General features: G+C 46.4%; 1 protein-coding gene across 1 annotated transcript in view; it reads left to right on the top strand.

Moving 5' to 3' along the window:
* Positions 1-24,738, top strand: part of LOC144772191 (NXPE family member 1-like) — a 122,270-nt gene that overhangs the window by 77,444 nt on the left and 20,088 nt on the right. Inside the window, exon 4 of the mRNA XM_078656319.1 lies at positions 22,967-23,185. Within this exon, the coding sequence (XP_078512445.1) occupies positions 22,967-23,185 (219 nt within the window). The remainder of the gene's footprint in view (positions 1-22,966; positions 23,186-24,738) is intronic.

Here is a 24,738-nt window from a genome sequence, read left to right as displayed (position 1 = left end):
ACCTTGTGATTCAAATTTGACAAATGATGCAATAAAGAAATCGTAGCTGTTTTGCAAGTTTCCTTGTCATCAGCAGCCACTAGAAGATCATCAACATATTGTATTAAAGCAGAACCAGGAGGAAGTACGAAGGAATCTAACTGGCTTTTTAATGCTTGACTGTAAATGGATGGGCTTTCACAATAGCCTTGTGGAGCGCGTTTAAACCTGAAGCTTCGTCCTCCTAGAGAGAAACCAAAGATATCTCTGCTTTCTTCGGCTATCGGAATGCTGAAAAAGGCATTTTTCAAGTCGACAACCGAAAACCATGCTGCTGTAGCAGGAATCAACGTTAACAATGCAGTAATGTCTGGAACCACAGGAAACTGTGGAATCACAATTTTATTAACCTCTCTGAGATCAATTACAAACCTATATACTGGAGGTTTTGTAGGGTCAGTTCGTTTCAAAATAGGCAGTACAGGACTATTACAGACATTACCTCTAGTTTCTTCTATAACGTCTTTCTCAATCAGATCATGCACTATCAGTAGGAGCGCACGCTCACCTTCACTAGAGATTCTGTATTGTGGAATTCGTGGAAGTTTGACATTTGCTTTCAAAGTTACTACATAGGGTGGAATTTCCAATAGACCTACATCATTAGGACCAGTCGCCCAAAGAGTATCAGGGAGTGAACGCAGCTCTGGTGGGAGCGCATCCATCGACAAGTACATCGGAGAGATTATTCTTTTACCCAACGTAAGCTGTACTCCTTCTGGAGAACAGTATAATGTCGCATATAGGCGTTTTAACAAGTCTAAACCAAGCAGATTTTCGTTACAACCTGTCGTCAAAATCAGGGGTGCTTTCAATTGACAGGGTCCAACAGAAATAGACAAAGGATTAGAAACAGGGTTATGAACAGGGGCGCCCGAAAAACCTACTGAAACGTTTGTTGAGCCAGACAAAGGTGCGCCAGGGAGTTTCGCATGTATGATAGAACTTTTTGCTGCACCAGTATCCAACAGAAACGGTTCGACTATACCTGATGTTGCTACTGCGACATAAGGCCCACTCTGATCTACTGGAACTGATACTACTCCCTCTCTTTGTCCATGGCTGTCCTAGTACTCACTTTGCTGAACTTCCTCACTAGCTTCATAATAGTCTTCAACATGATACTGTGGAGACCTATTCTGTTGGGCAGATTGTCCATTTCGCTGGTCGAAATAATTAGAAGGGCGATCACTCGTCTGCGGAGGCATAGCACCTCTTCCTCGACCTCTAGAATTTTGCATAGAACTACCACGACCTCTCTGAGCAGCCGCAGTATTATTTTGCGTTCGAACTGGACACTCATTTTTGTAATGACCTTCCATTTTGCAATAAGCACATTGATTCCATTGGTATTGTGGCCTTTGAAAATTATAATCCGTTCTTTGATATGGCCCTTGCTGTATATTAGTCTGATTCGTGCGAGGCGGATAAGCTTGCTGTAAAAGTACTTTAGTTTTTAAATCTTTCGTCTTTTTATCTGATTTTTCTTTCTCCTCTTTGTCCCTATTTTCATAGTACTGGGCAGTAGCAAGTATTTGCGCAGTCGTAGAGACAGCCCACGCACTTTCAGAATTCTTTAATTTACCACTAAGTTCTGGCAACAGATTGTGCACAAATTTATCAACAAATAATCTCTGGCCTCCTTCTGTGCTCATATCCTGACCACTATGATCCACGAAAGTCTCCTCGAATCTTGTGAAAAAGTCGGAGACGCTTTCGTCTTTCTTTTGTTTGCACGCGGACAATTTGTCCCAGTTAACGCGCAATGCTGGCATCAAGGTTTTCATTAAATCGATTATTCTACCAGGCAAATTAGCAATTAGGGGTTCTGGTTTGGAACCACCTATTTGTTGACCATCCGCTGCAATTATAGCTGCCCAGTCACCACCTAGGGCAACTGGATGATTCTCTTTACGAATTTTAGCCCAAATTGGTTGCGGTACTACATTACCAAATAGCAGATCTATGTCAGCAAGATTCAATACACAAGCGTCAACTGTTTGAGCCAACTCTTTGTAGTACCCTGCAGGATTTTTACGCGGATCTGGCAAGGCCTGTTTCACTGCTAATACTTCAGCTCGCTTCCATGGAATATGTATCCATACTCTCTGGAATTGGGCCGGAGCGGCTGCAATACCAAGGTTTACATTAGCTTGCACAGCTTCACGCCAAATTGGTGGAACCTCTCTCATTGGGTATTGACGATTTTGTTTCGTACTACGTTTCTCTAACTCTCTTGGTGAACGAAGGGATGAGTCGGTCCTATAACTTAGAACCAGTTCCATCGCTTCTTTTATATTTTGACCGACTATCATACCTGCAGCAAACTCTTTCTGAACATTAATTAATTCTTCTAGATTTGATTCAGGGTCATCCTCTTCCAATTCCTCACGTAGAAGGAAACACATTTCATCGAACACATATCGTTGTGTCGGTTCATTCCATTGCATAAATGTATCTAATACATCTTGTACATTATATCTTCCAACTTTTGAAACCCATCTAAGAGCAGTGGAATCTAATATTCCTCTTTCTTCAGTACTGGGAAGCTGGCTACGTCTCTGCACAGAGTCAGAGGTAGGAGTCTTAATCAGAGTTTTATAGAAGGGAGATAGAATATTAGAGACAGAATCAGTGATTCTCCGACGAACAGAAAGCGGAGTCATAATATTAGCAGAGGCAGTAAATAGAGTAGCAGTTGGAACAGATAGATTAGGAACAGTAGGAGTAGCAGGCAAAATAGCTTGTGAACTAGCAGGTGTGAGCGACACAGGCATAGGCAAAGAAGCCGGCAACCCTGGAAGAGGGGTTGTCGAAGGAACATGAATATTGACCACAGGAGGTACAGGAACTTGATTCAGGGGAGCGGGAACAGGGACACCAGGTTGTCCAGCAACCGGTAATTGAACATTCGGTATAGGTGGAGCCGTAGCACCCTGTGCATACGGTGGGGGTGATCGTAACAAGTAAGACAACAGGGGATCCTTTTCAGGGTCCTCTACTATCTTAGCCGTACTCGATGGCAAAGCAGGATAGCACTTGTCTATCGCTAAATTACGCTCTCTATTGGCCACCTCCATCGCTTTCTCAGACTCGTTGAGTTGCAGCTGCTTAGCAGACTGTTCTAAAGTCAACTCTTGCTCTTTCTGTTCTTTCTTCAACTTTTTAATTTCTCTCTGTTTAGATTCTTTTCGCCAATAACGGAAAGAATCAAACATTGCCGGCCGGGCTTTCTTCTTGAACAACCTTCTTTCTAGATTATCGAGAACTTCAGGTTCAAAACTACCATGTAGTGGCCAACTAAGGACACCATCTTTCTCTGTATAGTGGATCCATACCTCGTTATAAGAGATAGGGCCCACACCAAACTTGCAATATAGATCATAAAGGGGAGTTCCAATCGGAGGAACCAAACACGAGTCCTCCAACTGGGAATCACTGTTGCAACTGAAACAAGACAACATACAATTTTTCCGACTTACCATTTTATAATCCGGAACACAAAACAAACGAGACACAAACAGAAAAAATGCGCACTCGAACCAAGAACTTAGGCCTACCAGAACTGACAAATGTATCGATACCTGAACTGAACAGAATGATTATCGTAACCAGAATAACCAGTGATAATCTTACAGAACTGAACTGAACTGAGAACTAAAAGGATTATCCAAACAGGAGCAACCCTCACAAAATACTTAACTGAGGCACTGAAGACGTCACCAAGGAGAAACCCGTCACGTCTCGCCGTACTAAGGACTGCACCTCGGGTCCAAGACAGGGCGACGGTCAAGGCAACGGACCACTGCAGCCGTCTGAACGGGAACCCTCGTGGAAGAGAACGTCGGGCCACTTTTGCGATATGCCGGGATCGATGAAGTGGGGCGCCTCCCTCTGAAATCTTCACACGAAGCTCCTCGAACTCTTCAGGCTTTTGGACCGGTACCGAATGACGTCGCCCCACGTTGGGCGCCAATTGGAGTTCTGGACTTTTTGGTTCCGTCCAGAGGTGTCAGGGACAACACCCGAAGACCCCGGAGTTCAACCTGTCTCGGTGCACAAACAAACAGAAACACGGGCTTCTCGATGGTGGCGTCAAAGACCAAAGGTTTATTACTGCAGGGACACAGAAGTCACAGAAACTACACATGGGCAGTATCTAGGAGCCTGTTCAATTTGTACAAAGAGGGTTACTCCTTAAATACTAAATATTCTGCTCGGGGCAAATTCTTTACATGTTACCACAGTTCTAAACATTCGTGTCTTGAACAATAAATATTTGGCGTTGCACAGGAATCGTCAACAGTATCTGATGTCAAAACATTACGAATGAGGGGTTCCCACTATTCCATCATAATCCCATGTCCATTTCTCATTCAAGACCCGGACCGCCTCATCGTAAATTTCGTTACCTCCCCCTAATAAAGGCCCAGAAGGAAAGGAGCAGAGCCAGGTGCAGAAGATAGAAAGACAGGATAAGAGATGTTTGTGGGTCGTAAATGGGCACGGTTACCAGCTTCAGCCGCCTAATCATGATCAGGCCAACGAACACAAGAACCAGTATAGCAGGACTGGCCTCAGGCTGGGGAGGCAGTTCTTGCCGAGTCATGCTGCCACAGCGTTGCTGGCCTAAGGTGCACGTGTCACTAGCAAGGTGAATCGCCGGTTAAAGCCTACGTGTCCTTAAATGAAAAAGAGGTCATTGCGCGTCCATTGACTATGTGAGGGCAAGGAATACAAAATGGCTTCCGTGTTCTAAGATGGATGCCACGGGTAGAACAGAAATGTGTTTGTAACTGGAGTGCTCTTGCTCGTAGCATAGCGAAAACACCAGGATATACTAAATGGATCATTTGCGGTTCACTGATACCAAAATTATGTATTTACGACAATGTTACAAACACGAGTAAAATCGTCACGGAACCTCAAAATGGTGTAAATCCCTCCAGTAGTTCCTGAGAAAATCAAAAGAAAAAAAATAAATATATCTAGGCGCGCGTACGGTACGCGTACCGTACCACGGTACGCGTCCCTTCCCGAGCACGAGCTGTATGCTGATTGGCTGTCAACTGTCTGTCAACACTCCTACACAGAAATTGTTGGCAGCCATCTTGTGCCTCGGTAGACTGAGGCACAAGAAAGCAGAAAAACAAAGGTTTAGAACTCAAAAAGGGGGCAGGGTAGAAGCACCCTGACCCCCTAGGCCTGCTCAGGGGGTCCCACAAGGACCCCCAAGGCCCAACATTTTTTTTTTTTTAAATCGCAGGGTATGTGTACGGTACGCGTACGGTACGCGTACCTTTCCGAGCACAAGCTGCATGCTCATTGGCTTTCAACACTTCAAACCAGGAAGTGTTGGCAGCCATCTTGTGCTCGGTAGACCAAGGCACAAGAAAGCAGAAAAACAAACGTGTAGAACGCAAAAAGGGGGCAGGGTAGAAACACCCTGACCGCTTAGGCCTGCTCAGGTGGTCCCACACGGACCCCCAAGGCCCCCCCAAAAAATTAAAAAAACCCGGTCTGCTTTTTTTCAAATTACCCTCCGGGGGGACCAAATCCCTCGGCCATAGTGAAATAGAAGTGTAGGGGGGGCCCCAAACCCCCCCCACACACTGCCCCGGGGACCGCCACCCCCGAGGCAAAGCAACGCAGCCCCCTGGCGCATACTGGAGGTTCCAAGGGGAATTGGTTTCCCCTCTGCAAACGCGCCAGGGGGTCCGTTGCAGTGAGGTGTAAAAACGGGCATGGCCTCATTACACCTCTCTGCAATGCAGTCCCCTGGCGCATACTGGAGGTTCCTGGTAGGCTAGTTGGCCCCCAGGGACCCCCAGTATGTAAGGGGACTTAATCCCCCAACTTAGAACAATCTACAGGGCGCGTTAGCACAGTGGTGAATGTAGGGGGCGGGGCTTGAGGTGATGTGAGTGCAAACATGCCCTGAGGCGCGTTTTAAGTTGGGGAATTAATTCCTGTTCAATCCAGAGGTCCCCTAGGGGGCAACTAGTCCAACAGGTACCTTCAGTAAGCACCACGGATCTTCATTGCAGAGTGTTGTAAAAAGGGGGTGTGCCCTCTGAACACCTCTCTGTAACACAACTCCTTTGCGCATACTGGAGGTACCTGGTGGGCTAGTTGGCTCACAGGGGACCTAAGGATTGAAGAGGAATTATAATAATAAAATAATAAATGTTATAAAGCGCATGGTTACACTGGGAGCAGTGTGTCCCAGTGTATTAATTCCCCAATCTAGCTCACTACTATTCCTGAAAAGTAAATTTAACTGTACTTACCAGTAACTTGAATTTCCTTCCATAGAATATCATTGCCTGCTATATAAAATATATATAAATCTAAAAAAATATTACATTAAAAAATATATATTACAATTTAAATATTTTTAAAAACATTTTTTCAATATATATTAAAAATATGTAATGTACTTTAAAAAATAAAATATCTAAAAATAAATAGTTTAAAATAATGTAGTAAATCGGTATAAAAAATATAACAATTAATACATTTAATAATTATCATTTACAAAACCTTTGAAATTCACTGAAAAAACCATAGGTTTCACACACGTTATAGTTAGGAATTAGCATTTAAAAAAACCTTGCAAATTCATTGAAAAAACCATAGGTTTCACACATGTTATAGTTAGCTGGACATTTCACTCATACAAAACCTTTGAAATTCCCCAGTTATAGTTAGTTCAGCTAACTATAACTCGCGCGCCCGCAATGCAATGCTGATGACGTCACATATTACATCACTCATGACATGGTCAGTGACATCACTCATGACATCACTGATGACATCTCAAATGACCCCCTGGGCCTGTTCTGGGGGACCTACAGGAACCCTCAAGGCCCAAAAAAGCATTAAAAAAAAAATTCAACGCGAGGCTATGTGGATCATCAGTGATGCCATTTGAGATGTCGTCAGTGATGTCACTGACCATGTCATGAGTGATGTAATATGTGAGGTTATAAGCGGTGCATAGCAGAGGCACAAGTTATAGTTAACTCGGTTAACTGTAACGGCTGAGTTTCACTGGTTTTATTTGAGTGAAATGTCAGTCTAACTATAACCTTTGTTTTTTTGTGAGAATTTCTAAGGTTATTTAAATTCTATTTGGTAACTATAACATCCCTGTAACCTTTCTTTTTTGTGTGAATTTCTAAAGATTTTTTAAAATTCTGTTGCTAATTAGAAATTCCCTGTAACCTTTGTTTTTATTGTGAATTTCTAAGGTTTTTTTAAACTCTATCTGCTAACAATAACGTCTCTGTAACCTTTGTTTTTTTAGTGAAATATGTATATATATATATATATATTCACTGAAAAAACCATAGGTTATAGACCATATATAGTTAGGAATTAGCATTTACAAAACCTTGAAAATTCACTGAAAAAACCATAGGTTATAGACCATATATAGTTAGGAATTAGCATTTAGAAAACCTTATTTCACTCACACAAAACCATTGAAATTCCATATATAGTTAGTTGCACTAACTATATATCGCGCACCCGCAATCCACTGCTGATGATGTCACATATTACATCATTCATGACATGGTCAGTGACATCACTGATGACATCACTGATGACATCTCAAATGACATCACTGATGATATCTCTTTTGACATCAATGGTCACATCAATGATGATATCATTAATGTGACAATACAATGCATCTCCTCAACTTTAATATAACCTCTGTTACACCCAGTGTTAAATACAGAGTATAATTTTTGAAACCATTGACACACCAATACTAGTTACTACATACGCATTCACTGATTCCTACGTCTACACACACATTCACTCATTCACCCATACAATCATTCATACATACAATCACTCATCTTTACAACACTATCATATGCACTCATACACCTATACAGACACTCACACTCTGCCACTCATCCATGGAGTTACTCACACACCTAGTCAGTCCTGTAAAGAATCAATCACACTTCCATTTTCTAATCTACACAGTTAAACATAGAGTACCTTACATTTTCAAACATATACTAACACATACTTACTCTCTTATAGAATCACTGATACAAGTACACATTGATCTGCACAGAGTCACACACCTCCCAGCCAGCCATACACACACTCAGTCTCCCATACAAATACTTGTGCAACCAATCAATAACCCATATAGCTACTTATATAGCTACTGATCAACACATGCAGCAGCTTGCACAACAACAGACATACTGATGCACACTTTCAGACAGTTTAGTCACTAACCCGTGCATTTAGTAAGACGCATTTAATCACTCACTCATACAGTCAATCACGCACCTACTAAAACCTTCATTCAGACACTTATACATCCACTCATTCTTCAATATGTAAAACATATTTAAACTTTACAGAAACACATAATCACTGGATGTTGTCATCAGTGATGTCATCAGTGATGTCACTGACCATGTCATGAATGATGTAATATGTGACATCATCAGCAGTGGATTGCGGGTGCGCGATATATAGTTAGTGCAACTAACTATATATGGAATTTCAATGGTTTTGTGTGAGTGAAATAAGGTTTTCTAAATGCTAATTCCTAACTATATATGGTCTATAACCTATGGTTTTTTCAGTGAATTTTCAAGGTTTTGTAAATGCTAATTCCTAACTATATATGGTCTATAACCTATGGTTTTTTCAGTGAATTTCATTGGTTTTTTAAAAGCTAATATCTGTAGCTGTAAAATGTATTCTTCTTTAAATCCAAAAATATATTTTGTATGTTTATGAATAATTTTTTTTTAAAATATTTTTTTTTCTTCGTTCCCGCTTCGCGAATCGGGAAGCTTCCCGTTAGCTGACCTTGATGCCGCGAAATAGACCGCGAGCCGGTAAACGTTTCTTTACCGCAAGTGCCGCGTTAGAAAACAACATCGTGACGCCTCCCGTCCGCATGACGTTCCACGTTGTCGCGTGATACGTCATATGACGTGCTACGTTAGCGAACTGGTACGCGAAGCGAGTGCCAAAGCGCAGGTTTCTGGAAGCAAACCGGGAGGCCCTGCAAAGCGCTTAACGTAAACACAGCAAGTCATGTGACTTGGTAATAACACTTTTCATTGGTTCATTTCACTTTTGGTTTCCTAATGATGTAAGACTAGGTCATATAATCTAAAATGAACACTTTTGATTGGTTGAGAACTCTTGTTTTTCCCAAATGATGAAAATCCCTCCTTCTTTCCTCACTCTGACTTTCATCATTGTGAGAGAAAGACCCTTTGTGATCACTGAGCAATGGCTTCTTTAGTAGCTTCAGCTGGTGCTTCCCCACCACCTCCACCACATCCAAGGAAGAGTGGACCACCTGCTCAAGTTGTAATTCAACAAGAAGAAGAAGAAGAGGAACAGGAGGACGAGCACGAAGAGAGGCAGTTTTTGCCTGAGCAGCCCAAGACGTCTCACCGGAAAGAAAACTTCATTTGGCAATTTTTTAAAATTCCCAAAGGTCAGAAAAAAGTAAATGCAAGATACGTAACTTGCCTTATATGTCAAGATAGACTGTCCAGAGGGACCGACAAAAAATACAGTTTCGGAAACTACACAATGCATCGCCATATGACTAGGTGGCATCCTAACAACTACAGTGCTGCACAGTTTCGGAACGACCTAGATAATCTCCCTATTATGGCCAGAAGATCTGTTGTACCGGAAGTAACGGGACCAGAGGGCAGGGAGATGGTGCCAAATATACAAATGAGATTTGGTGAAGTAAAACACACCTGCGTATTTTGCGATGGATTCATTTCCTACGGAGAAAGAAGCATCACTCTGATCAACAGAGCTATTGACTATCATATGCAAGTTTGTCCGAAACGCCCAAAATAATAAATACTTCTTTTTTTTGTTTTGTTGCTCCTGTTGAGCCCTTTACAATGAATCGTTTTCATTGCCCCCTCCAAGAAAAACCCAAAAAAATATAAAACTGTTCCGAAAAATTCAAAAACATTAAAAAAATGTTCAGAAAAATAAAAAAAAAAGTTCTTTTCAGAACTACCTCCCCGTTATTAAAAAATTGGTACAATATTTGGAACTGTGCCAACCTCTATTTCTCTTAGTTCGCTTCCTAGTTCGCTCGCTGGTACGCGAACTGGAAGCGAACCAAAAACAGTAAGTATAAGGGAAGGAAACACACACTTATGTTAAAAGAAAGACAGCTATAGGGGAGTAAACTAGAGATACTATTACCCATAATCCACTACTGATGATGTCACATATTACATCATTCATGACATGCTCAGTGACATCATCAGCAGAGGATTGCGGGTTTTTTGGCAACATGCCTTATCCACGGTTTAATAACGCTGCCTTTTGCTTTATATAAGTTTTCAAATTGTATGAAATATATACCAATAGGTCTTTATGAACCTTTAGGTAGTGCTTTTGTTCATGAGGTCTGGTCGCTTCCATACACATACAGATGTTTCAAAGATGATCAAGAAGTTTATCTGAATGGAGAGGAATGCACTGAGACGCCAGATCATTCACTAATGTGTAGGCACATACAGTTACACGATTCATGCAACAAACACCGACCAAATATGGCTTGCGTGTTGCAAGGCACGCCAGTTCCTGCTATCATCCCCACGTTCAAGTTGTTGGAAAATGGTAGTTATTTGATGCTCAATAATGAAGATTGTTCTGAGTTAATTAAAAGTATTCCTTTTATCGTAACAGTAAGTGAACGGGTTATTTGCTGCAGAAATGTTCTATTTCCTCCCACACATGAACATAGGGAGTTTTCAATCTGGCCACAAATACCAACCTTGGGACACGTTTCAACGGCATGACAAGAATAAGAGCTCTTTTGTCTCAGAGAGAGGTGGCCTTGAGTTCGGCCCGTGAAACTTTCGTACTTCACATAGCGAACACCCGTACACAGGTTTGCCTTTCAATTTCAGCAACATGTTTCCGACTATCTTTAACGCATCCTCCACAAAATCCCTGGCACACTTTTTTAAAGTTGTTACCAGTGGTCTCGTGACTTCATTTGAGAAAATCTTTGGAGTCATCCCTGCTCCCTTTCATTCCATTTTCTCCACTCTGGTTCGTGGATTGCATTTTTACTTGCATTACCAGCGGACGCTCTTGTGCTTTTTTACATTTTTAAATATGGATGTCCCTCCTATGCAACCTCCGACCCTGCAGCTGCTGACACTGTTCCGCAATCGCATGCTAGAATATTATGGCACAATGCCGTTGGCGATATTAAGCACGGCATATGGATTATCTTTTCGGTTCTCCTACTTCACCTGTGTCCAGCCTGTATTTCACTGCCTGACCTGTGATTTCGATTGGGCCATTGATTTGTGTCTCTGCGGACCGGTTTCTCCTGACGTCGACTTTAATCAGCTGATGACTCCTATCATTACTCACGAGTTGATTTGTCCTGGCGAAAGGATTATGGCTGTGGCATTGATGCATGGACTACTTGGTCCCTGGAATTTACTGGCGGCAGCACAGTCTTTCTTGGAACACAGCTTTCTTGAAAACCCACCGAGCTGTCCTCTGATGGTGATAGAGGATCCGGTGCTGGGAGAGCACGTATGTTCTTTTCCGCTTTTAAATTGGATGGCTGAACTGTTTTCGGATGAAGACGGTGACTTCCTGTTGGAGGCTGTTGCAGCTTATTTTGCATACACAGTTATGTCATAGACCTTTTTCATGTTTCATATGCTGAGTACTAGCATTTCATTGACAATTCATTGACTTAATTGTCAAGTTTTTATTATTTACCTTGCCTATTGGCTTAAGACTCGATAAAGTACTTGGCTGTTTTATTTTTCTTTAGCATTGAATTTTCCTAGTTTTTAATGCTTTACCTTGCGGACCGTCCACATATAAACTTGCAATCTGCTCTCATGAGATGGCACTTCTATTATCTTATTCAGTTCGTTTCCGGATCATGAGGAGGTGTCATCTAGGTCCTGGATATCTTTACACCGTGTTAAGTTAGCATGGGCTCATTACCGGTTTAAACGCCATTTTTCCTTTTTTGCAACTTCTGCACACGACATTTAGTTGTTGCTTTAGCTTTCCACCTAGTAGTTCATCGTGGTTTACATGAGAATAATATGTTATTGGTCTACTATCTGCTTTACTTGTTAAACTATATCTGTACAGCGAGTGCTAAAGTTTCAAGAACAACACGATACAGAATTGTTATGAGGTCTGATCTCCACGACTTCATACTCATAACATAAGTGCAACTTCTGCCAATTCTGGGCATGAGGCGGGTTTTATATTGCTTTGCCGAACACACATACACAACAGTTGATGCGGTTCACATGAAGAGAGAGCTGGTGTATGCTGATGTGATTCCTTCAAATCTAAGACACTAAAGTATGGGCACGCCCTAAACCAACACAAAGAGACCTTCTTAGCAAATAATATAATATGTGTATTAGGGAGGGTGAGATATAAGCAGCCGCGGGCCGTGGAGGGAGTTACGGTGAGGCAGGGAGGCGGGGAGGGGGAGAAGCAGGGTGGAGCCCTCTCTACCTTGCCCCTCCCCCTCCCCGCCTCCCTGCCCCACCGTAACTCCCTCCACGGCCCGCGGCTGCTTATAAGTGTTGCTAACTCTTATTCATTTACAGCATGTTAACATACTGTCACCATTCGCTTTTTATGTACTAGTAACTATGCTGGTAATTTTGCTACTGATAATATGTGTACTTGTATTCTCCACCCTGCTTCTCCTCCTCCCCGCCTCCCTGCCTCACCGTAACTCCCTCCACGGCCCGCGGCTGCTTATAAGTGTTGCTAACTCTTATTCATTTACAGCATGTTAACATACTATCACCATTCACTTTTTATGTACTAGTAACTATGCTGGTAATTTTGCTACTGATAATATGTGTACTTTTATTATCTAAGGTACTACGCCTGAGAAGACGGCATTAGTAAATAAACATTTCAAATACACATGTGTTCTTCTTAACTCCATGTTCTGGTTTCTAAGAAATATATAACGACCGACTGTTCATGAGTTCCACGTATCCTGAGGTACTATAAGTTCATATTATGGATTGTCTAAACATTGAGAGTTTGTTATATCCAATGTGACACTGTACCTAGCTTGCTAAATAGTTTTTGATTACTAACGTGAGTTTTGGGACACCCTAATTCGCCGAGGTTCCAATCCTCTGTCCACAGTTCTGTGTGAGAACAGAAACCCTGCGACAGGGGCACCCCCGACCCTTGCTGGACCTTCATCACACTTGCGATACAACTCCAGCAATGCGCCACCTTTACGGCACAGATACATCACGCATCTGTGCTGTTTTTGCCCCATGATGCGCCGCATTGTAAATGCAGCACACCATAGGTGACGGAACAGCGGCACAGAATGACTAACACATCCCTGGTGATGCGCCAGTCATCATAAATCTATCCCTATGCTTCTTATCTTGTTAGAGATGAACCGCCATATGTATCATCAAAGTTATTTGCATTTCCTAAATAGCGAACTTTAAGGAATAAATAGCGATTCTTTACCATTCCTAGTTTGCGATGAGCTATTTGCTAATTAGCCGAATGTAGCCCAATGAAGCCCAATGTAGCCCAATGTAGCCCAAAGATGGCCGCCAGACACACAAAAAAACAAATGTAGCCCAAATATCAGCCAGATGTAGCCCAACTATAGCCCAGTGACAGAATGACCAATCAGCTTCGCAAACCTCCGTTACGCGAAGCGGAGCGCTGTTACAGATATATATCTTTTTTTGAACGTTAATTTCTCAAAATCCACTGGAGCACATATATTGAGACCTAGCAAAGGCACATCGGGCTACCAGTCCCTAATATTTTGCCAAGTTTCGTGCAAATCCATTCAGCCGTTCAATTATTATTTTTATTTTTTTTTTTTGCCCCGCGGGGCCCTTTTAAAACCTCCACATCAAACCTAGGGGGTCAGCGAGGATCTACTATGCCCCCTTATAGTTATTTCCCCCTTTGTTTTGACCTCCTCTTGTCTCTCGATCCTACCGAGAGACAAGATGGCGGCCGCTACGGACTGTTTGGAATGTTGACAGACGCCGGAGAACCAATCAGCTTCGCTTCACAAAGCTCCGTTGCGCGAAAAGTCCGCGAACCAGAGCGCTAACCGGTCCGCTGTTACAGATATATATCTTTTTTTAAACGTTAATTTCTCAAAATCCACTGGAGCACATATATTGAGACCTACAAAAGGCACATCGGGCTACCAGTCCCTACAATTTTGCCAAGTTTCGTGCAAATCCATTCAGCCGTTCGGGCTAAAAGTGAGGCCAACCGCCCTATGGAAAACTCAATGTTAAAAACACGTTTTGGGACCCCCCTTTTTTCTCGGCCCCCACTGGACGAACCCCCCCCAAATTTTCAAGGGCTGCTCAGAAACAAAATGTGCCATTTTCCTGAAAATTTCAGCCAATTCCGTCCACAAACGCCAAAGTTATTAGACATAGAATTTTCAAAAAACCCATAGAGAAAAAATCCTAACTATATATACCTACTGGCGACCGCCAGTAGGTAATATATATATATATATATATATAAGCTCTGTGGGGTGACCAAAATGAGCAGCACTCACACACGATACGCTTTTCCCCAGTAAAAGTGATTTACATCCATCACAGAGGTGACCACAGGAAACACTGTGACCTCTGCCATGCATGCCTCCTTCATCCTGTAAGAGGCTGTACACCTCCCAGAGGTGACCAGAGGAACACACTGTGACCTCTGCCATGCTTCCTTCATCCGGTGTGAGGCTGTACAGCTCTCAGAGGTGACCACAGGAACACACTGTGACCTCTGCCATGCTTCCTTCATCCTGTGAGAGGCTGTAGACCTCCCAGAGATGACCACAGAAAACACTGTGACCTCTGGCATGCACGCTTCCTTCATCCTGTGTGAGGCTGTACACCTCCCAGAGGGGACCACAGGAACACACTGTGAACACACTGTGACCTCTGCCATGCTTCCTTCATCCTGTGAGAGTCTGTACACCTCCCGGAGGTGACCACAGGAACACACTGTGACCTCTGCCATGCATGCTTCCTTCATCCTGTGAGAGTCTGTACACCTCCCAGAGGTGACCACAGGAACACACTGTGAACACACTATGACCTCTGCCATGCTTCCTTCATCCTGTGAGAGGCTGTACACCTCCCAGAGGTGACCACAGGAACACACTGATCTCTGCCAGGCTTCCTTCAACCTGTGAGAGGCTGTACACCTCCCAGAGGTGACCACAGAACACACTGTGACCTCTGCCATGCATGCCTCCTTCATCCTGTAAGAGGCTGTACACCTCCCAGAGGGGACCTCAGGAACATACTGTGACCTCTGCCATGCTTCCTTCATCCAGTGTGAGGCTGTACACCTCCCAGAGGTGAGCACAGGAACACACTGTGACCTCTGCCATGCACGCTTCCTTCATCCTGTGAGAGGCTGTACACCTCCCAGAGGTGACCACAGGAACACACTGTGAACACACTGTGACCTCTGCCATGCTTCCTTCATCCTGTGAGAGGCTGTACACCTCCCAGAGGTGACCACAGGAACACACTGTGACCTCTGCCATGCTTCCTTCATCCTGTGAGAGGCTGTACACCTCCCAGAGGTGACCACAGGAACACACTGTGACCTCTGCAATGCATGCTTCCTTCATCCTGTGTGAGGCTGTACACCTCCCAGAGGTGACCACAGGAACACACTGTGACCTCTGCCATGCTTCCTTCATCCTGTGAGAGGCTGTACACCTCCCAGAGGTGACCACAGAAACACACTGTGACCTCTGCCATGCTTCCTTCATCCTGTGGGAGGCTGTACACCTCCCAGAGGGGAACACAGGAACATACTGTGACCTCTGCCATGCTTCCTTCATCCTGTGAGAGGCTGTACACCTCCCAGAGGTGACCACAGGAACACACTGTGACCTCTGCCATGCATGCTTCCTTCACCCTGTGAGAGGATGTACACCTCCCAGAGGTGACCACAGGAACACACTGTGACCTCTGCCATGCTTCCTTCATCCTGTGAGAGGCTGTACACCTCCCAGAGGTGACCACAGGAACACACTGTGACCTCTGCCATGCATGCTTCCTTCATCCTGTAAGAGGCTGTACACCTCACAGAGGTGACCACAGGAACACACTGTGACCTCTGCCATGCTTCCTTCATCCTGTGAGAGGCTGTACACTTCCCAGAGGTGACCACAGGAACACACTGTGACCTCTGCCATGCTTCCTTCATCCGGTGTGAGGCTGAACACCTCCCAGAGGTGACCACAGGAACACACTGTGACCTCTGCCATGCTTCCTTCATCCTGTGAGAGGCTGTACACCTCCCAGAGGTGACCACAGGAACACAATGTGAACACACTGTGACCTCTGCCATGCATGCTTCCTTCATCCTGTGTGAGACTGTACACCTCCCAGAGGTGACCACAGGAACACACTGTGACCTCTGCCATACTTCCTTCATCCAGTGTGAGGCTGTACACCTCCCAGAGGTGACCACAGGAACACACTGTGAACACACTATGACCTCTGCCATGCTTCCTTCATCCTGTGAGAGGCTGTACACCTCCCAGAGGTGACCACAGGAACACACTGATCTCTGCCAGGCTTCCTTCAACCTGTGAGAGGCTGTACACCTCCCAGAGGTGACCACAGAACACACTGTGACCTCTGCCATGCATGCCTCCTTCATCCTGTAAGAGGCTGTACACCTCCCAGAGGGGACCACTGGAACATACTGTGACCTCTGCCATGCTTCCTTCATCCAGTGTGAGGCTGTACACCTCCCAGAGGTGAGCACAGGAACACACTGTGACCTCTGCCATGCACGCTTCCTTCATCCTGTGAGAGGCTGTACACCTCCCAGAGGTGACCACAGGAACACACTGTGAACACACTGTGACCTCTGCCATGCTTCCTTCATCCTGTGAGAGGCTGTACACCTCCCAGAGGTGACCACAGGAACACACTGTGACCTCTGCCATGCTTCCTTCATCCTGTGAGAGGCTGTACACCTCCCAAAGGTGACCACAGGAACACACTGTGACCTCTGCCATGCATGCCTCCTTCATGCTGTGAGAGGCTGTACACCTCCCAGAGGTGACCACAGGAACACACTGTGACCTCTGCCATGCTTCCTCCATCCTGTAAGAGGATGTACACCTCCCAGAGGTGACCACAGGAACACACTGTGACCTCTACCATGCTTCCTTCATCCTGTGTGAGGCTGTATACCTCCCAGAAGTGACCACAGGAACACACTGTGACCTCTGCCATGCTTCCTTCATCCTGTGAGAGGCTGTACACCTCCCAGAGGTGACCACAGGAACACACTGTGACCTCTGCAATGCATGCTTCCTTCATCCTGTGTGAGGCTGTACACCTCCCAGAGGTGACCACAGGAACACACTGTGACCTCTGCCATGCTTCCTTCATCCTGTGAGAGGCTGTACACCTCCCAGAGGTGACCACAGAAACACACTGTGACCTCTGCCATGCTTCCTTCATCCTGTGGGAGGCTGTACACCTCCCAGAGGGGAACACAGGAACATACTGTGACCTCTGCCATGCTTCCTTCATCCTGTGAGAGGCTGTACACCTCCCAGAGGTGACCACAGGAACACACTGTGATCTCTGCCATGCATGCTTCCTTCATCCTGTGTGAGGCTGTACATCTCCCAGAGGTGACCACAGGAACACACTGTGACCTCTGCCATGCTTCCTTCATGCTGTGTGAGGCTGTACACCTCCCAGAGGTGACCACAGGAACACTCTGTGACCTCTGCCAGGCTTCCTTCATCCTGTGTGAGGCTGTACACCTCCCAGAGGTGACCACAGGAACACACTGTGACCTCTGCTATGCTTCCTTCACCCTGTGAGAGGCTGTACACCTCCCAGAGGTGACCACAGGAACACACTGTTACCTCTGCCATGCATGCTTCCTTCATCCTGTGGGAGGCTGTACACCTCCCAGAGGTGACCACAGGAACACACGGTGACCTCTGCCATGCTTCCTTCATCCTGTGAGAGGCTGTACACCTCCCAGAGGTGACCATAGGAACACACTGACCTCTGCCATGCATGCCTCCTTCATCCTGTGAGAGGCTGTACGCCTCCCAGAGGTGACCACAGGAACACACTGTGACCTCTGCCATGCTTCCTTCACCCTGTGAGAGGCTGTACACCTCCCAGAGGTGACCACAGGAACACACTGTGACCACTGCCATGCTTCCTTCATTCATCCTGTGAGAGGCTGTACACCTCCCAGAGGTGACCACAGGAAGACACGGTGACCTCTGCCATGCTTCCTTCATCCGGTGGGAGGCTGTACACCTCCCAGAGGTGACCACAGAAACACACTGTGACCTCTGCCATGCTTCCTTCATCCTGTGGGAGGCTGTACACCTCCCAGAGGGGAACACAGGAACATACTGTGACCTCTGCCATGCTTCCTTCATCCTGTGAGAGGCTGTACACCTCCCAGAGGTGACCACAGGAACACACTGTGATCTCTGCCATGCATGCTTCCTTCATCCTGTGTGAGGCTGTACATCTCCCAGAGGTGACCACAGGAACACACTGTGATCTCTGCCATGCTTCCTTCATGCTGTGTGAGGCTGTACACCTCCCAGAGGGGACCACAGGAACACTCTGTGACCTCTGCCAGGCTTCCTTCATCCTGTGTGAGGCTGTACACCTCCCAGAGGTGACCACAGGAACACACTGTGACCTCTGCTATGCTTCCTTCACCCTGTGAGAGGCTGTACACCTCCCAGAGGTGACCACAGGAACACACTGTTACCTCTGCCATGCATGCTTCCTTCATTCTGGGGGAGGCTGTACACCTCCCAGAGGTGACCACAGGAACACACGGTGACCTCTGCCATGCTTCCTTCATCCTGTGAGAGGCTGTACACCTCCCAGAGGTGACCATAGGAACACACTGACCTCTGCCATGCATGCCTCCTTCATCCTGTGAGAGGCTGTACGCCTCCCAGAGGTGACCACAGGAACACACTGTGACCTCTGCCATGCTTCCTTCACCCTGTGAGAGGCTGTACACCTCCCAGAGGTGACCACAGGAACACACTGTGACCACTGCCATGCTTCCTTCATTCATCCTGTGAGAGGCTGTACACCTCCCAGAGGTGACCACAGGAACACACGGTGACCTCTGCCATGCTTCCTTCATCCTGTGAGAGGCTGTACACCTCCCAGAGGTGACCATAGGAACACACTGACCTCTGCCATGCATGCCTCCTTCATCCTGTGAGAGGCTGTACGCCTCCCAGAGGTGACCACAGGAACACACTGTGACCTCTGCCATGCTTCCTTCACCCTGTGAGAGGCTGTACACCTCCCAGAGGTGACCACAGGAACACACTGTGACCACTGCCATGCTTCCTTCATTCATCCTGTGAGAGGCTGTACACCTCCCAGAGGTGACCACAGGAACACACGGTGACCTCTGCCATGCTTCCTTCATCCTGTGAGAGGCTGTACACCTCCCAGAGGTGACCATAGGAACACACTGACCTCTGCCATGCATGCCTCCTTCATCCTGTGAGAGGCTGTACGCCTCCCAGAGGTGACCACAGGAACACACTGTGACCTCTGCCATGCTTCCTTCACCCTGTGAGAGGCTGTACACCTCCCAGAGGTGACCACAGGAACACACTGTGACCACTGCCATGCTTCCTTCATTCATCCTTTGAGAGGCTGTACACCTCCCAGAGGTGACCACAGGAAGACACGGTGACCTCTGCCATGCTTCCTTCATCCGGTGGGAGGCTGTACACCTCCCAGAGGTGACCACAGGAACACACTGAGAAGAGCAGCAGTGGGCTGGAGCCTGTGAAAGGTTCCTGACACCAGGTGAACTCTGACAACCTTCCTCCATCCTGTGAGATGTACATCTCGTCACACAGTAGCTCCTGCACAGTGGTACTGTAGAGTGGGCTGAATGTAAGAATAAGGTACATATGAATATCATCTCTCCCATATATTATATTCTAGAACACATTTACAAAAATAGATTTAGAGACCCGACAGCCCTGGGGTTGTCTTCCCTTCAACATTTGCCTACTCCTCCACTTTTCCGAGTTACTTTCTGCTGGCTTTGGGACTCTGTGCACTCTACCGCTGCTAGCCAGTGCTTAAGTGCGTGTGCTCTCTCCCCTTGAACATGGCCATATTGGCCCATCCCCCACTGACATATTTAATTGACTGATAAGTCCCTAGTAAAGTGTACTACAGGTGCCCAGGGCCTGTCAGTTAAATGCTACTTGTGGGCCTGCAGGACACATTGTGCCACCCACTTGAGGAACCATTTAACCATGCCTCAGGTCTGCCATTGCAGGGCCTGTGCGCAGTTTTCCACTTCCATGTCCACCTGGCAAAAGAAACCGACACAGCCTCACTGCTGCATGGATCAGACTCAATGCATCGCCTTTGGAACCAACTCCGACACCTCAAACTCTGCATCGCATCTTCCCTGCTCATCGGAGCCAATGCATCACCTCGACTGCATAACGCATCTTATACACCATTCTTCCCAAATTCAAGCCTCGCTGACAGGGTCCTCGACCCTGCACAATCCCATATTGCAGCCTCACCGCATCTCGGAACTGGCGCATCGCCTCTGCTGTATGATGCATCATCAACTAGTGCCCAACAACGGCAATATCAGCAAAAGCCTTACCTTGTGCCCACACAATGCCCGTCAGTACAATATCAAGGTATGCCGTAACGTGTGCCTGCACAGCATCACCGACACCAGCTACAGCGATACAATTGCATGTAATAATCCATGCTCGTACGATAAGACCAATGTCAATGTAAGTTTAGTCCAAACAAAACATAAGCTTGTCAAAACAAGTACGAATTTCATCAATGTACAAGATGACCTGTGTAAATGTAATGTTGATAATGTCGATATAAGTGATAGCAGTGGCTGCCATACTATTTTTAGGAGTTCCGATGAACTCACATCTTTGCTGTCTGATTCACCCAAAGTGACCTCGCCACAACCCCGAGTCAGAGATACATGGTCGGGCAGGTCCTGAGACTCCAGGCCACGCCTATCGAGTGATAGATCACAGGTGGGTCCCCCATAAACCAAAGACACACAAACCCAGAGAAAATACTGATAGTTTCCACAGATAGATAGTTGCACCACAAACCAGTCCAAGATAATTGGCCACAATGAAATCAGTTTTGCGTTTCCCACAAATACCACATAGCTAGATGCCGCAGGTAGATATGTACACTCAGCCAATCAGGACACGACACGCACACTACCTGTAGCGATCACACGCTCCTCACACCGGACATCTGGACACATACACACTTGCCCACATTAGCTCTCCCAGAGGTCGAGCGCCACCTGTGTACATATAAGATGCACACATCTGATTGATTTAATATTTGGGTGCTCTTTTGGAATGTAAACAAGAACATTTAACCCCTCCCATGCTCATGACGAGCTCAGCTCGTCATGAGCCACGGTGGCCGTGTGCTCATGACGAGCTGAGCTCTTCATAACGGCCACAACGCTCGCATGCAGGGCTAATTCCCCCGCTGTGCTGAATGTTCCACAGAAACGGGTGTGGCCGTGACGAGCTCAGCTCGTCATGAGCACAGCGCCACCATGCTGCGTGACGAGCTCAGCTCGTCACGAGCACCGGGCGATGTGCGCGCCCCCCTCCCTCCCCTCCCAGCACAGCGGCAAAATCAGTCCCACAGGCAAGGGGTTAATGTACCTCATGAACTGAATAAATAGACAGCCAAAACTTTGTAGATCAAGAGATTTTTAGCAGACACTCTCTGTCCCCAGGCTCTGTCCAGGCTTCAGCAATAATTAAACCAACTTATTCCTGTTTTGCTAAATGCCTCTTGTGTGTTCATTTATTTAAGGTAGAGTCATATCCAAGCAACACTGTGCAACCTCTGATTAACCCGTTGTGTGCTTATGACGAGCTCAGCTCGTCATGAGGCACAGTTGAGCTGCACTCATGACGAGCTGAGCTCGTGACGGCTGTTGGAACGTTCGCACGCGGGGATAATTTCCACGCTGTGTTGAACGTTTCAAAACGGGTGTGGTCGTGACGAGCTCAGCTCGTCACGAGTGCAGCTCCACTGTGCCTCATGACAAGCTCAGCTCGTCATAAGCACAGCGGCGCAGCGCGCGGCCCCCCTCCCCCTGCAAAGCGGGGGGAAAACACCCCACAGCAAAGGGGTTAAAGTACTTTTTTCAGCAAAACTACCTTGGTCCCTGTTTCTGGCCCGCACTCCATTATGGTTGGCCTGAACTTTTGATCTTGTCCCAGTCTTGCACAACCAGATAATTCCTTTAGCACTTTATGCTTCTTAGCCCTATTTTTACTTAAAATCTTTAACAATCAATATCTCAAGTTCCACTGATAAGATTTTTGTTGTTTTATTTATTAAAGTCAGAACTATTTTTCTAACTTGGTATGGCATCTTTTTGTGGTGTTTTCACTGTTTTACTTTTTGCACAAATATTTTACACAGTGCCTCTAAGTTAAGCCTGACTGCCCTGCACAAAGCTACCCGAGGGTGAGCAAAGGTTAATTTATGGTTTGCCTGACGTTTACCCTGACTAGGATTGAGTTTGCTGTTTGACTTAGGTTCGCGCCCCAGTCAAACAAGAGCCCAATTTCTAACATAGACGCTTTATTCTTATTGCCAATTGGCGATATTTATATAGAATATAATTAGGAAACAATATTTATGTTACACAATATTCAAACAGTTATATGTTGGTTCCATACTATAGAGGGAGAGCTGAATTCTCAAATTTTCAGTTACTTTATTGAATGTGTGTTTGATCTGCTGATATTTGTTGTGATTTTTTCCAGGAACTTTAAAGCTTTCTCAAGAAAAATGTAGGACCGGGATGAGCTCTCCATTCCCTAGCGGCTTCTTCTTACAGAACGTGTGGCAGCCGCTCTTCTGCAAGATGTCTTCTTATGAGCGGGCGGAGGAGCTGGACCCGTGCGTGAAGGGGAAGCAGATGTACCTCATGGGCGACTCCACCATGCGCCAGTGGATCACGCTCTTCCCAAAACTTGTGCCTGGTAGGTCCTGTGTTTATTGCGACTGGTGGTGGTGAGGTGAGTGGTGTGTCCCTGTCTATCACTACTTCTGATGGCGAGGTGAGAGGCATGCCTCTGTCCCTCACAACTTGTGGTGGTGAGGGTGCCTCTGTCTATCGTGACTTGTGATGGTAAGTTGAGTGGCGTGCCTCTGTCTATCATGACTTGTGGTGGCGAGGTGAGTGGCATACCTCTGTCCCTCTTGACTGGTGGTGGCGAGGTGGGTGGTGTGCCTGTGTCTATCGCTACTTGTGGTGGTGAGGGGAGTGGTGTGCCTCTGTCTATCATGATATGTGGTGGCAAAGGAAGTGGGGTGCCTGTGTTCATAGGTACTGGTAGTGGCGAGGTGAGTGGTGTGCCTTTGTCTGTCACGACCGGTGGTGGCAAGTTGAGTGGCGTGCCTATGTCTATCGCTACTCGTGGTGGTGAGGTGAATAGTGTGCCTCTGTCCCTCGCGACTAGTGGTGGTGGAATGAGTGGCCTGCGTCTGTCTATCGCTACTTGTGGTGGCGAGGTGAGTGGTGTGCCTCTGTCTATCGGGACTGGTGGTGGCGAGGTGGGTGGTGTGCCTGTGTCTATCGCTACTTGTGGTGGTGAGGGGAGTGGTGTGCCTCTGTCTATCATGATATGTGGTGGCAAAGGAAGTGGGGTGCCTGTGTCCATAGGTACTGGTAGTGGCGAGGTGAGTGGTGTGCCTTTGTCTGTCATGACCGGTGGTGGCAAGTTGAGTGGCGTGCCTATGTCTATCGCCACTCGTGGTGGTGAGGTGAATAGTGTGCCTCTGTCCCTCGCGACTAGTGGTGGTGGAATGAGTGGCCTGTGTCTGTCTATCGCTACTTGTGGTGGCGAGGTGAGTGGTGTGCCTCTGTCTATCGGGACCGGTGGTGGCGAGGTGAGTGGCGTGCCTGTGTCTATCATGACTTGTGGATGCGAGGTGAGTGGTGTGCCTAGGTCTATGGCACCTTGTGTTAACTAGGTGAGTTGCATGCCTCTATCGCTACTTGTGGTGGCGAAGTGAGTGGTGTGCCTGTGTCTATCGCTACTTGTGGTGGTGAGATGAGTGGTGCGCCTTAGTCTATGGCATCTTGTGTTAACTAGGTGAGTGGCGTTCACCTGTCTATTGTGACTTGTGGTGGCGAGGTGAGTGGCGTGTCTCTGTCTATCGTGACTTGTGATGGTGTACCTCTGTCTATTGCGACTGTGGGTGGCGAGGTGAGTGGCATACCTCTACTGTGACTTGTGGTGACGAGGTGAGTGGCGTGCATCAGAAGGATTTCAGCTTTTCTTCCCAACAATTTTCACATGCCTGTGTGGGTGGAGCAATGCCAGCAACTCGTAAAAATTTGGAGGAAGTAATTACCAGGTAATGGGACCCAGAAGTACTGCTTGTTACAGTAAATACTCCTTTTTAAAGGTACCTTCAGGGTCCAACTTGAGTGGCCCATGTTTCCCCACCCTTTGAGTTACTGACGCCCCCGGTTAGGAAGCTCTGTGCCACCTTCACGTCCACGCATGATGATCGCCTCAGTGTTTCT

The sequence above is a fragment of the Lissotriton helveticus genome, chromosome 8, assembly GCF_964261635.1.
Source record: "Lissotriton helveticus chromosome 8, aLisHel1.1, whole genome shotgun sequence".
NCBI classification, from domain to species: domain Eukaryota; kingdom Metazoa; phylum Chordata; class Amphibia; order Caudata; family Salamandridae; genus Lissotriton; species Lissotriton helveticus.
Note: the sequence above shows the minus strand (reverse complement) of the source record. Positions and strands in the feature narration are given on the sequence as shown.